The 15,416-nt window shown below is 34.8% G+C and overlaps 2 protein-coding genes across 2 annotated transcripts; one reads left to right on the plus strand and one right to left on the minus strand.

The window, feature by feature from the left end:
- Positions 1–3,913: 3,913 nt before the first annotated feature.
- Positions 3,914–5,533, plus strand: LOC149949128 (uncharacterized). Its single transcript, XM_090169366.1, has 6 exons — positions 3,914–4,137; positions 4,193–4,280; positions 4,488–4,840; positions 4,902–5,080; positions 5,139–5,168; positions 5,448–5,533. Coding segments are annotated over exons 1-6 (738 nt in total). The 5' UTR covers positions 3,914–4,135.
- Positions 5,534–6,797: 1,264 nt separating this feature from the next.
- Positions 6,798–7,325, minus strand: LOC149949129 (putative inhibitor of apoptosis). The gene has a single exon (XM_090169367.1). It carries the CDS (start codon positions 7,323–7,325, stop codon positions 6,798–6,800), a length of 528 nt encoding a protein of 175 aa, XP_090025493.1.
- Positions 7,326–15,416: the final 8,091 nt, after the last annotated feature.

A 15,416-nucleotide genomic window follows, 5' to 3' on the forward strand; every position in this document is an offset into this window, starting at 1 on the left:
GTACCTAGATGACTTGAACTTGATTATTATGACATATGTATCATATATTACCGTCACGTAACTTTTAATAACGACGCAAGGGAAAGCTTTCTAATTTATATTGAATACATTGCCACTATACGAAATATTTACATAAATTAAACAAGGTCGGTTCGCGCTCGTGAAATTTAAATAAACGTAATAAGTAATTACATTGGTATAATAACAAACAAACCGGGTTTTAGTTCTGTAACAATTAATCTAGTTTACATCTAAAAAAACCAACTTATACCGTTGCTTATTTGAATAAAATTGATAATAAAACTTTTTTACAAAACTCAAAAATGAATAATACAATGTTATAAAATAATTTTCAGCTCTGAACCTGAAATTAAATGTGTTTGTCAAATTGTTATCACTTTTCTAAATTATCTTACATCCTTCTATGTTTAAATTAAAAAACTCTGATTTAAATTTAAGACTTTATTTATATTTTACAACATTTGTTGTTGACACAAAGGAACTATCGTTAATAACATTTAACACGCTATCAATAAAAACCACTAACTCGTCTATCGCCTTTAAGAATCCAGTTTTTGGGGGTCGTTCCAAATGCATTTCGTGATAATTATGCTCTTTTTGAAAATATCTCATTCTTTGTGCAATCAAATCCATTTCAAGTTGACGATTAATTTTTTTCAATTCTTTATTTAAATGTTTAATCAGTTCATAGTCCTTGTTTTCTTTATAAGTCATTATTCCACAACAAAAACAAAGCGAAACTAGTTTGTATAAAACACGATGTGGTTAGTTCAGTACAGGTCGGACACAAAGGAATCTGATTACCGCTAACTATCTCTCTACGCCGTTAGCGCTCCTCTGATTACCGCGAACTATCTCTCTCTCTCTCCACGGCGTTAGCGCTCCTTTAAAGGAATGCTTTTCTCCGCGTTTATCTCCATTTTTAACGCTGTGATTTATTTAGAACAGGTGTTGAGCGGAGAATCCCCCGTTGCTATGGTGACCTCGGCGCGACGTTTATTTGAATATCAACAAACTTAGCAAATAACCTCGCCTGGTTTAAATGTTCTCCACTTAAATATACGTCGCTATCTATGGATATTTTCATTCGGATACATGATTACCTGATATGAAAACTGTACAAGTTTCAATATTTGGTTAAGTTGTCCCAAAACAGGGGAAACCATTTTCGTGTAAAGTTAATCTAACAATGCCTCACGTACATAAATCGTTTAAATTGTTTTATATTACCGTACCTTCGGTCTGGTCTAATAAGAAATCGAACATGTTTTGTTCGCGAAAGATAAGGAGAATGAGATTAAGAAACTATCATTTTTAATATTACCACTTCTATAATGAACTAAGGTAGTGCTTTTGGGTCCATACCGTTACTTAAACAACTCGCTCCTATATGAACTTTTAAACGGTTATTCGTGTTAAACGTGTACATTGCATAAAACATTTACGACAACATATAACCAGTCGAACATGTCTGCGATTATTTATAATTTTGCGTTAGTTTATCAATAATATCGTGTATATTAATTATAGTATTAAGAACTATACTTGTATTGAGCCGTTATAAATGTCGTAAAAATCTTTAATATTTAAATCTATCGTTAACTAGCTGTATATTATTCCGTGTTTACCAAGCGGCACGAGGAATGTTTACGTAGCGGTTTAATAGACTTTAACATGTACGGTCCGTTAATTTTCGTAAGTGGTAGCGAAATTATGGGAGGGGCCACTACGTGAAAGAACGCTCATTCAATTTGTGAACCTTTAAAATGATTAATAGTTTTATTAAATGGGTAGCAGATATGGGCTTATAGTAATATTTACAGATTCTATTTAGATTTTAGAGTGGCATTGCCATTTCTCACCACCAGGGGTAAATTGAACTCTTATAAACGTTCGTTGTTTATTAAAGGACATTATAGTATTGCCAGCATTAAAGGACATTATAGTATTGCCATTTCTCACCACTAGGGGTAAATTGAACTCTTATAAACGTAACAAATAACGAACGTTACTTAATTCGTTGACCGAGGGTATTAAAGAGCATTATAGTTTCACCACCAGGGGTAAATTAAGAACTTAGTGGCAGCACACACTACCCTGATTGTAACGACTGCATTATTAATGTAAGCAATGTTTAAATACTTGACCAACGAATGTTCCTGTATGCTAGTTTAATGTTGATATTTCGGTTAATATTGCAGTAAAAAGCTAAGCCTACCAAATACGTTGTCGTCAAAACTCGGACCAAAGCTATAACTTGTTTTTCTGTTATAATCTCCCGCGTATTAACTTGGTAATAATAATGGTTAAACGTATTTTATAGCGTCATATGAAATAACTTACTAACAGGTGTTTTCGGTAACGAGTTTAGGGTGAACCCTACGAAGCAAGAATTACATATTTCATTTTACGGAACAAAATTGGACGACAGTTGGATAATGAGTGATAAGGAAAATAACGAACCGTGTACGGCACTATTAAAAAGTATAAATATATTGAAAAAAAAAGAAACGAAAACTTCAAGCGGAATATATAGCAGCGAGAATAGAACTTGAAAGTGTCCTTCCTACGATACGAAAGGAGCATTCGTACGAGTCTTTAAAAATGTTTTCGGAACAAGAAAGATTATTAAGTTTTAAAAACTGGGTTAAATATGGAACCGAAGAGTTGGCCGCCTGTTGATTTTATTCGCTCAAGAACGACTCGAGTGTTAAATGCCCTTTTTGCGCAGTGGTGGTTGAGGAATGGAAAGATGAAGACATACCGTTAATAGTTCATTGTCGTTCAATTCCATTGTGTCCATATATTCGAGGATGCCAAGTTGGAAAGGTAACAATATTACAAAAGTCGTAAACATATTTTAATTTCAAAGTGTAACGAAAAATATTATAATAAAGTATCAATGTAAAAAAATATGTATCCGAGTTTTTTAATACCGCCTTTACATTAAATTTTAAGTGTTAAACTGTAAGTGTTCTAAAAATCATTGTTAGTTTACTTTAATTAAAAAGTACTTTTATACGGTCCCCTTAAAATGTTATTAAAAAATAACAATGAATTCAATAGAAAGAACGTTTATTCACAATTTCTTTACAACGGTTTTAATATAAGAAATTTGATTAGTTTTACAATATTCTTGAAAATAAATCAAAGCATCCATTTGCTTTTCAGTCGGCAATTTGAATTCGGCGGGAAAAACCACGTTAGATGTAGTTTTTGTTGACTCGTATGATTCCATTCTTTCATCGCGCTTTTTACATGCCACAATAAGTTCGTTAAGATAATCGATAATTTTATCATCTGACATTTCCTCTTGCTCGGTATAATGGAGAGATTCACTCGCCTCACAATCACACGCCAGATCCGATTCTTCTTTTATTTTATTACAAGATAAATGAGTCATTAAATGATGTTTGAAACCTCTCACGGACTGGTATCGTTCCTCACATATCCAGCATTTCTTTGGTACTCTAAGCAGAGACATCTTTCTCTTTCCCATAGCGGCTGGCTTATGAAAACAACAACGCATCTATGAAAATTATTTCACGACTTGTGACGTAGTTTATATCACGTGATCTGTTGAAAAAAAGTTGAAAGCTGAAGGAAGCCTACAGAATTGAAAAAACTGAAACTAAATCTCCAAATGGATTTTCCAATGGAGTCACGAAATGCTTTTGGAAATACTGGGTACTTAAAGGCGACGAATTAGGTACATTCATAGCGACGGCGATAGTAAAATATCCATTTTTATTTCCAAGTGTGATCCCGAGTTTGGTAATTGCTAGGATGCTTGGATAACGCCGCCATCTTTAGTTACGTTAGCTTAATAAAATTAACCACCTGCACATTAAAACCGTTACGGAAATTAAACCAAAATGGTTTACAACGAAATAGAAACAGCTGCTAGAGTTTCCAACGCGTCCCGCTAGGGGTTATAAAATGTCAGAGTAGTTACATTTACACTTTCAGTTACGTTAGCTTAATAAAATTAACCACCTGCACATTATTCTTAAAACCAACGCGTCCCCCTAGGGGGTTTTAGGTAGTATATATATCCTTAAGTCGCCCGAATCTCGGAATCCTGACCCTAGTGAGCCTTCCCGGAGTAACAAAAATGTAAGTTTCTATAGGTGTTTTTTTAATGTTACAAATACTTAGTTTTTTCTTCTAGGGAATCGTTTGTAGCCGTACACATTCTTTTTGCCATGATTTGGCCTAAAAATAAATATACGTCATCAAAACGATTTTTAGTAAAAGAGGTAATTTTTTTAAGTTTTATATAGTAATTAGTATAGTATTTATTGTAATAGTTAGTGTAGGGAGCTGTTGGCAGGGCGTGTAACCCGGCCACCTAAATTAATGGCTTCAAAAGTCGTTTGATGACTTCGGCCTATGGTGGTGCCTTGGGTAATAGCCTAGTTGATTATTATTATTATTATATTTAAAGTTCCATATAAATCTTACAGATTGGATACAAAACTTCGGATGGTCGCGAAGACCTCATTGTTTTTCGAACACCGGCTGCTCAAAATTATTCGGGGGATACAAACCGCAAAATGAACGCGATTAGCAACCATGTCAATAAGCTTCCCAGGGCTCAGGGACAATACGATATTGAGGCCGTCGATCGCCATGTTTTAAATATAACGCGACTGGCCGAATACGTTATTGTCAAAGAAAGGCAAACGAAAGAGTACCTGGGAAACTTTATCGACTTAGATCGAATAATTGTGGCCACGAGATTCGAGTGTCCTAATTTCCCCGAATTAGAGCTACAGCCGGGAGAATTTCACCACCATTTTAACAACGACCATACGCGGTATGAATCAATGACCACCATCTTTTGTCGGGGAAAATATATAGTATTTCTTATTTTACAGAAATGTGTGCGCCTATGAAAAGGCGAGGCAAGTGGCCGCATATGTAAAAAGTATAGAGGGTAATCCCCTAGAAATATATCCCGAGAAACAGGACGACCCGACCGAATCGCCACCAGCCACATCTCCGAAAAACCCGAAACCTCCAGCGAACAAACCTAGGGAGCTTGATCTTCGAAATGGTAATTATAAAACAAAACTATCATGTTTCTAATTTTTAATTTGAAATATTAATTACAGCTCCGGGAATCACTATCGTCGTAGAAGGCGGTAAAACATTAGGTTCCGAAAAAATAATTACAATTCTAATACCATTTTCCATTTCTAGGTTCCGAGTTAAAAATTATCTTATAACACGTTTTGTAAAAAAAAATTGTATAAAAATTGTATAAAAAAAATTGTTTAAAAAATTGTATAAAAAATGTATAAAAAATTGTATAATAGGTTGTATTAAAATAAAGCAACATACTGATCAAAAGAGGTAAACTTATTGTTACGTATCACTAAATTTTAAATGTGTAGTTATTTAACATTTTAAAAAATTTGCAGGTGGACTTGGCCCAAAAGCGTTTGGTATAAATTTACACGCCTCCCTCATTCAGGCGGAGTTTCACCAGCTGGTTATTTCGGCGTGAGAGAAAAACGCGCGCCACACCGCCGTGGAGAGAGAGCGATTCATCGAGGTTCCCCGAAAAGCGCAGAGAGAGAGAGAGTTTCGCAGAAAGAGAAAGGCCGCGAGCTATTAAAAAATTCCTGCACGTTTTATACAAGGACTAAATGTTATAGTTGAATTGATTCGATAACAAAAAGTGGATTATTCATACAATGTCCTTTAAAAAGGGTACGTTAAAACTTTTTAAACTTTAATTTTATTTAACACGTATTTTATTTTAGTTTCTCTGACGTTACATTCACCCACTCAATTGGTAGTGACCGTATCAATATTTAACAAAGAGCCAGGTATTTATATTTCTAATGGAGCTCAAAGTACGGACATTTCCTTAGAAACATGGGACGCCCTTACAAAAGAATGGTCTTCAGTCATTGAAAATCTAAACTCAACAACAATAAAAAAGATTTATCTGCCAATTCCGACCGTCGAACCTTATTCCGATTGTACTTTTGAACACAATTTCGAAGTTTCTTGTTCGGGAGGAAGATTTTCATGGAATTTAATGCCGTTTACTCAAAAATATTTGAGTAAACGAAATAAACTTATCAGCCAGTCTATCACTTAGTAGAGCGCAAGTTCTGGCTTTAAATGAAATTAAAGTGTTTATAGATGAACAGTTAAGTCTGTTAAAACAAAGCGCACCGGTTATAGACTTAATGTTTAGTGTTTTGGTCGACAATTTTTTGAAATTTCAAGCGGTTTATAAACCATTACAGAAGCGACAAATTCCCTGTGTCTTTATAGAAATTTACGCCGCCTTTCGTATTTCTCAGGATCACCAAGTGGAAAAATATTTTTTGGAACAATTTATAGGTTATTGTCCATTTGACGTAAGGGATTTGATTGATCATTGTTTAAATGATGTAATATATTTGAAAAACATTTTATAAATAAATTTTTTATTAGTAAATGTGTTCTTTGTTATTATACCATACGAAAAATTAGTTTACACTAGCAAATTATATACACGAGGAACCATGATAATAATAGTTTCAGTATATTTTCAAAAAAGCCTCCTCAGGACAGGCGCTACTAGCGACGATGCGTAACGTCAGAAAATAGCTTATTTTAATTGTACATCATTTAAAATTTCCTTACCAACGCGTTCAGAATAGTCTTTTCGTATATCAGTTTTAATATGATGAAAACGAGGGGAAAGACACTCGCTCACAAAGTTTTATTGATTTAACGTCTACATTTTAATACTCATTGTTTCTGGTTGAAAATTATAAAATGCTACAAAGTGGTCTAGATTTCTTCCGATCTAGAGTTTCAATGACATGAGTAATTAAGCTATAGACCAGAGCCTTCTCGTTAGTGCTTGAATAGGGCGCTTGGTTTGAATCATGCTCGTATGGTATATTACCGCAGTTGTGGTTTAAAACGAATTTACATCTCGGGTAATATTTAGCGTGCTCTTCCATCGGAATATCGTTCTTGTCCCAAACCAATAGCTCTCCAGCACAACAGAAGCATTTGACACAATCTTTGTTATACGTGTAGAAGAGACCTGCTTGTGCTAAATCTCTCACGTCTATGTAATCAATCTGGAAATCCTTAAACGACTGTAATCTTAGAAATTCAGATCGCATAGGTCCTAAATTACAAAAATCGTTCGTTTCGCGTAGCACGGGAATGTTATCCGTAGTTTCATCCTGAACAAATTTGCAATTCGGGAACCGTTGGATGTGAATTAGTAAGGGTACATTCCCCTCTTTCCAATCGTTAACCAAACCATCACAGCAGAAACACATGACAATATTTTTATTCCCAAAGTAAAAAAAAGCCGTCGTTTGCCAACTCGTTTACATTTAAAAAGGTTGCCGAAAAATTTGAGTTGAAACTCTCTATTCTTTTTCTTTCAAAGTGCATTTTTACGTATTTAAAGCTGGTTAAAAATTTAGCTCGCGCAAAATGTAACCGGCGTCACGCAGCGGCCACTGTCGTCACCTAGCGGTAAATTGTAACTAGCGTCACCTAGCGGTAACTTAAAAGCCGCTATCTAGTGGTTATGGTTTTCAAAACACCTGGCACAAGAAAAAAAACCAAATATATAGTTAAACAGACGAGCGTTATTAAAGGGTACTCTTCGAAGAAAGGCATTTCTTCCAATATGTTAAACTTTTTTTAAACTTATCATGTATAGTTCAATAATACCGCCTCTCAAACGGTACCAAATAGTCCAAAATTGCCCTTTCACCCTAAACTCGTTACCGAAAACACCGGTTAGTAAGTTATTTCATATGACGCTATAAAATACGTTTAACCATTATTATAACCAAGTTAATACGCGGGAGATTATAACAGAAAAACAAGTTATAGCTTTGGTCCGAGTTTTGACGACAACGTATTTGGTAGGCTTAGCTTTTTACTGCAATATTAACCGAAATATCAACATTAAACTAACATACAGGAACATTCGTTGGTCAAGTATTTAAACATTGCTTACATTAATAATGCAGTCGTTACAATCAGGGTAGTGTGTGCTGCCACTAAGTTCTTAATTTACCCCTGGTGGTGAAACTATAATGCTCTTTAATACCCTCGGTCAACGAATTAAGTAACGTTCGTTATTTGTTACGTTTATAAGAGTTCAATTTACCCCTAGTGGTGAGAAATGGCAATACTATAATGTCCTTTAATAAACAACGAACGTTTATTAGAGTTCTTAATTTACCCCTGGTGGTGAAACTATAATGCTCTTTAATACCCTCGGTCAACGAATTAAGTAACGTTCGTTATTTGTTACGTTTATAAGAGTTCAATTTACCCCTGGTGGTGAGAAATGGCAATGCCACTCTAAAATCTAAATAGAATCTGTAAATATTACTATAAGCCCATATCTGCTACCCATTTAATAAAACTATTAATCATTTTAAAGGTTCACAAATTGAATGAGCGTTCTTTCACGTAGTGGCCCCTCCATAATTTCGCTACCACTTACGAAAATTAACGGACCGTACATAAAAAAGTCTATAAAAACCGCTACGTAAACATTCCTCGTGCCGCTTGGTAAACACGGAATAATATACAGCTAGTTAACGATAGATTTAAATATTAAAGATTTTTACGACATTTATAACGGCTCAATACAAGTATAGTTCTTAATACTATAATTAATATACACGATATTATTGATAAACTAACGCAAAATTATAAATAATCGCAGACATGTTCGACTGGTTATATGTTGTCGTAAATGTTTTATGCAATGTACACGTTTAACACGAATAACCGTTTAAAAGTTCATATAGGAGCGAGTTGTTTAAGTAACGGTATGGACCCAAAAGCACTACCTTAGTTCATTATAGAAGTGGTAATATTAAAAATGATAGTTTCTTAATCTCATTCTCCTTATCTTTCGCGAACAAAACATGTTCGATTTCTTATTAGACCAGACCGAAGGTACGGTAATATAAAACAATTTAAACGATTTATGTACGTGAGGCATTGTTAGATTAACTTTACACGAAAATGGTTTCCCCTGTTTGGGACAACTTAACCAAATATTGAAACTTGTACAGTTTTCATATCAGGTAATCATGTATCCGAATGAAAATATCCATAGATAGCGACGTATATTTAAGTGGAGAACATTTAAACCATGCGAGGTTATTTGCTAAGTTTGTTGATACTCAAATAAACGTCGCGCCGAGGTCACCATAGCAACGGGGGATTCTCCGCTCAACACCTGTTCTAAATAAATCACAGCGTTAAAAATGGAGATACACGCGGAGAAAAGCATTCCTTTACAGGAGCGCTAACGCCGTGGAGAGAGAGAGATAGTTCGCGGTAATCAGATAAGCGCTAACGGCGTAGAGAGATAGTTAGCGGTAATCAGATTCCTTTGTGTCCGACCTGTACTGAACTAACCACATCGTGTTTTATACAAACTAGTTTCGCTTTGTTTTTGTTGTGGAATAATGACTTATAAAGAAAACAAGGACTATGAACTGATTAAACATATAAATAAAGAATTGAAAAAATGAATCGTCAACTTGAAATGGATTTGATTGCACAAAGAATGAGATATTTTCAAAAAAGAGCATAATTCTCACGAAATGCATTTGGAACGACCCCCAAAAACTGGATTCTTAAAGGAGATAGACGAGTTAGTGGTTTTTATTGATAGCGTGTTAAATGTTATTAACGATAGTTCCTTTGTGTCCACAACAAATGTTGTAAAATATAAATAAAATCTTAAATTTAAATCAGAGTTTTTTATTTTAAACATAGAAGGATGTAAGATAATTTAGAAAAGTGATAACAATTTGACAAACACATTTAATTTCAGGTTCAGAGCTGAAAATTATTTTATAACATTGTATTATTCATTTTTGAGTTTTGTAAAAAAGTTTTATTATCAATTTTATTCAAATAAGCAACGGTATAAGTTGGTTTTTTTTAGATGTAAACTAGATTAATTGTTACAGAACTAAAACCCGGTTTGTTTGTTATTATACCAATGTAATTACTTATTACGTTTATTTAAATTTCACGAGCGCGAACCGACCTTGTTTAATTTATGTAAATATTTCGTATAGTGGCAATGTATTCAATATAAATTAGAAAGCTTTCCCTTGCGTCGTTATTAAAAGTTACGTGACGGTAATATATGATACATATGTCATAATAATCAAGTTCAAGTCATCTAGGTACGTAACGATATAAAAATCCGTTAGGAACAACTTGTTTAAAAAGCGTTAAAAAATTGACGTAAATATGGTAAATTTCCTAAAACAATAACAAAGATGGCCACCCTACCCGTTTGAATATGCAACATTAAAGATGGCGGCCAAATCACGTGAATTTTACAAATTACTAAGAGTTCATATAATAACCGCTAAAAGAGTTACAAACTTATATTAAGCCTTTGTCATTTATATCGGGCTTCCTAACGGTTAATAAAACACAGCTTATAAAACTGATTAATATTTCCTTTTTAAGACCACTTGTTGATTTAACCAATATCAAATATCTTTACCCCGTTATTAACGTATTGACTATGTTTAAAAAACTTGAAATATCCACTCCCTAATTACTTCACAAACTTTCCCGCGCGTCGTTTTTAAAGGTTAAGTGACGGTAATATATAGTTTTTGATGCATTTACAATGTCATAAGCTAGGCCCAAGCCATCTACCGACTTTTAATGCGACGTTTTATGTTAATATATATAAAAAATTGTTAGCAACAACTTGTTTAAAAATAAACTTGATCTAAAGTATATATGGCAAATTCCCTAAAAATAACAGACATGGACACCGTTTTCAATACACAGAACCCGTTTAAATATGAATCATTAAAGATGGCGGCCAAAACACATGAATTTTTCCAGCCCAAAATGACTAACAACCGCTAAAAGAAAGACCACTCGAAACCAGCCTACAAACTTTACCCCGTTATGTGTTGTAAATATGAATCATTTTTACCGCGCTTCGGGAAGGCGCGTTTAAGAGTCTATACTTTTTATGTGCTTAAAGATTAATAACCTAAAAACCGTTAAAAAGGTGCCCGTATTAGGGGTGACTTATATTTGAAACTTCTACCCGAATCCAAAGATACCAGTCTAGTGGTGAAGCATTGACAAATGTTAAACTTTCACCAGCAATCTTTATGGAAGACCCATTTCAATTACCGTAAATAAGATGGTGCGTGTCACGTGACGCGGCTATAATCATTAACGAACCATATAGGGACAACTTGTTACCCAATGAGACACCCCTGGTGGGACACTATAAATATGACCACGAATGACAGGTTATAACACGATACAAGCTTTATCCCGTTATGTTCAGTCATTAAAAGTGAATCATTTTAACCACGCTTCCTAACGGTTATTACAACACAGCTTATTATGATGTAACCTTTTATTATACCTTTAACTCTCAATTTCTTCCTAAGAGTTCAACCAAGACACCACTTGTTAATTGGTCGATACATTTTCTCCCTAATCATTTCACATGTTAAAGAATTTTCAAGTCAAAAATTACTAAGAGTTCTTATAACAACCGCTAAAAGAGAGACCACTCGAAACCAGCCTAAAAGCTTTACCCCGTTATGTGTTGTTAGCGTAAATATGAATCATTTTTACCGCGCTTCCTAACGTTAAAACACAGCTTATAAAACTCATTAATATTTACTTCTTAAGATTACTTAAGACGCTTCCTAACCGTCTTCAGAACATGTTAAATAATTTTCTCGCCAAAATGCTAAAAGCTCAACCATATAACATCCACTAAAAGAGATCACTTGTTCGGGTCCATAATCCCAAAGACGCTTCCTAACCGTCTTCAGAACATGTTAAATAATTTTCTCGCCAAAATGCTAAAAGCTCAACCATATAACATCCACTAAAAGAGATCACTTGTTCGGGTCCATAATCCCAAAGACGCTTCCTAACCGTTGTCAGGTAATTAAACCATGCAAAAGTTTATACTAGTAAATACAAACTTTACCCCCCTCCACTTGTTCATTGATCCTTTTCGCGCTTACATCATCATAAACACATGTTAAATCCCCGCCAAAACTTTAACAGTTCAACCATATAGCTACCAGGTCAATTAGCTCTAACGTGTTATTATAAAGGTACAAACTTTACCCGTTTCCCCGCCAAAATCATGTCAAACATGTAATAGACCTATAGAGTTTAACCACTTGTTGATCGACGCTTACACTTTCCCGCCAAAAATTAATATTCAAACATATAATATAACTACTTGATGATCCTAAACACATGTTACTATACTATCCATATAACAGGTCAATGACCCCTAACGGTAAAACAATACTTGGCACGCTCATTAATATTCACCCTTTTTTAATTGACCTTGAACAGGTCGACTAACTAGGCTAATTAATTAACACCTGTGCTCGTTACGCACGAGTGCACGCGTGACACGCGCCCGAGGGGGGGCGGAATCGCGATTCCCCGCTTCATTCCCCCCGTCACGCAGCTGTGGACGCGTGGGGGAAAGCACGCTGCGCCCCCCGCGCTTGGCTAGGAATACGGTACTATACTACTAACGTTGAACCAAGTAAAAATTAGCCTTATAATAGGAAAATTATTATTTCTTATTATTTTATAAATTTCAACTAATTTTGTTTAATAATTAAAAGTAGAACAAGTTCTGCAGTAGAACGCTCACTTGTCGTGCAAGAGGGCTCGGGTTCGAATCCCAGCCGATTACACTACACGCAATGACAAAAAGAGGGCGCTTTTGGAAAAACCTTTTCCCTGATTCTAAGAAACTAGGTACGCAGTGATTACGGTTTGCCCCGAAAATGCGAACGCGTTCGCAGGCCTGATAGACAGACCCACAGACAGACAGACTGACAAGGTGGTTTTATAACCCCTCCTAAGGTACAAAGTCCCCTCGGAGGAGAAATCAAAACGGACGGATTCCGTGCGCCTACCATGATTACAATTTTGTTTTGTGGAAGCTGTGGAGGGGTAAAGGATTACGAATGGATTTTGTTTGTCTGCAGAGTTCGTCGTAAGTGTCGTCTGCTATTTTATTTTAAAGCGGCCTATGACGTTTTCTTGGAGTTGTAGGATTTTATAACCTAATTTCAAGCGTAATATTTAATCTAATTAATCTTAGAAAGGGAATGTTATTATAAATCATGTATTTTTATAATAATTGACCATATTTAAGTGATAAATTCATTTAATTTTGGTAATATTTCGTCGCTTAAGTCAGCGCCATGTGTATAAGGCCAAGGCCCAAAATAATATTTGCCTACCGTTATCTTGGATAAATTATTATTGTATTTGAGCGTTTTATTTAAATGTTAGTTTGAATTTACAAATTTAGATTGTATAATTTCTAACTAAAAAGGTAACATGGGTCACCTGAATATTTTAAGAACACTTCCAGAAAATACCGACCCAACCTTTCTTTCAGTGGCTATAGACCCATTACGGTTGTGTTTGCAAACACTGTTCATATTTTAAATTAATTATGATTTTCTGTTTGCGTAAACATAAAACAAGGGAAATGCCTATAGGTTAAATATCAGGTTACACCTATTATCCACGTATGTGTATTTTTTGGGGTTATCATTTTTGACTGCGGGTACCTCCTTAGCTCAGATTTGTATTGTATTCCTTTCTCAGGAGAGTTCTAAAGGTTGATTTTGTTTACTAGCCCCATGTTAACACCAAACCCTTCATTTGCATGGAAGCAGCCTTAGTGAGCAGTTTTAAAGAGGGTCTTTATTTTGAAATAATTTTTCATTGACATTTCTGTCAAATATGTGTAAATACATTTATAGGTACTTGGCAGCAGGACATCACGCAAAGTCACCTATGCTTTTTGCTATAGATATAAATTTTCACTCAAAATGATGGTCATTGCCAAACTTACTTAGTTAAGTCACTAAATTCATATTAACACGTTAATAGGAATTTGATTCTTAATATACGTAATATTGGCTTCAAATTTTCAAATGTGATAGAGACCGCTATTATTCGTTGAACACTACCTGACAAGGTTTATGATTGAAAATCGTTAATAGATTAAAGACGAATGCACAAAAAAATTTTCTTTGTGCATTCGTCTTTAATTAGATGGTTTTAAAACGTGACTGAACTGCATGAGCATACGTACTCCTAATTACATGGCTATACTACACATGCCCAATTTTCTTCAAAACTAACTGGAAATCTAACGTGTGAACAGATTTCCAAACTCTATGAACCGCAGATAAATCAAAACGAGGGTATGTGTACGTGGCTAATGTGAATATATGTTGATACGTATATACACTTATACATGTAAACATACACACATTTATACATACACATGTGTGTGTGTGTATGTATGTATATACATAAATATATACACGTGTAATAAACTCCTTTCAAATACTGAAACTACAGAGATTACACGTCTTATAGTTATTTTTGAGGGAAGACGCCAATTTAATGATTTAATAATACTTTTATTTGTTCATACCTCCACCTTAGCTCACTGTTCTTCGGTTCTGGCAACGGGCACGTCTAGCTACACTTACAAGGAGACATCCCGAAGTGTAACCTGCGATTTTGTTCAAACTCGGGGGATTGGTAGACCTTCATGTAACTTGAAAAATCCTAAAGGGAATTTATTCAATGGGCAACCGTTTTGCCATGGCAACGAAAAATGTTTTTGACAACAACAAATTAAAATTTTCCCATTGATAATAACATGGGATTTTGACCTCAAATTGATCAAAAGTTGATCAGTTTTGATGTTTTTTTTTGTCAATTTATATCTATTTTTTCTATTTTAACCAATTTCAAAATTTCTAAAATACTGGGGAGTATGGGAAAAATTGGTGGACGGTTTGGACGCACAGCTTCCCCCCCCCCAAATGGGGGTCGAAAGGGGGAAAATTAAAATTTCGCCAACCTTTGAAAGCTTATAGCTCTGCAACCGCTCATCCTAGTTACTTGTGTAATAGCGCATTCGAAAGCGTGACTCAAGCCCAATAACTAATGTCTCGTGCAGGTATAGGCTATCTCGCTTAGTTCCGAAGATATAGTTCAGCGACGATTGGAAAAACCTCAATATGTTCAATGATAAAAATATACTTGGAAAATCAATTTTATTTTATTTTAGAACATTTACACGTTACACTTCGTCATCAGAGTCGATAATCCCCATGTCCTCTATCATATTGGCACAATCTTCAAGAATACATGCTGAAGAACAGCGAATGTTATTTACCATACACTTGCATGTAGGCAACTTGCATTCTTTCTTACATTTACAAGCCATAAGCTCCAAAACTGAATTAGGCGCAGACTGTGCTTTCATCCAATTTACTTTTATTTCGTGGTCGTCAATTATCTGGCCATCT

The sequence above is a fragment of the Leiobunum rupestre genome, chromosome 3 (assembly GCF_980474605.1).
Source record: "Leiobunum rupestre chromosome 3, qqLeiRupe1.1.hap1, whole genome shotgun sequence".
Taxonomy (NCBI): domain Eukaryota; kingdom Metazoa; phylum Arthropoda; class Arachnida; order Opiliones; family Sclerosomatidae; genus Leiobunum; species Leiobunum rupestre.

What these genes read in the sequence shown, in the direction of transcription:
- LOC149949128 (XM_090169366.1), top strand. An exon ending in AACGATTTTTAGTAAAAGAG is followed by an intron (nt 4,281 to 4,487) that starts GTAATTTTTTTA and finishes TAAATCTTACAG; the next exon opens with ATTGGATACAAAACTTCGGA. An exon ending in GGAGCTTGATCTTCGAAATG is followed by an intron (nt 5,081 to 5,138) that starts GTAATTATAAAA and finishes TATTAATTACAG; the next exon opens with CTCCGGGAATCACTATCGTC.
- LOC149949129 (XM_090169367.1), bottom strand. Translation starts at nt 7,325, where the DNA reads ATGTGTTTCTGCTGTGATGGTTTGGTTAACGATTGGAAAGAGGGGAAT.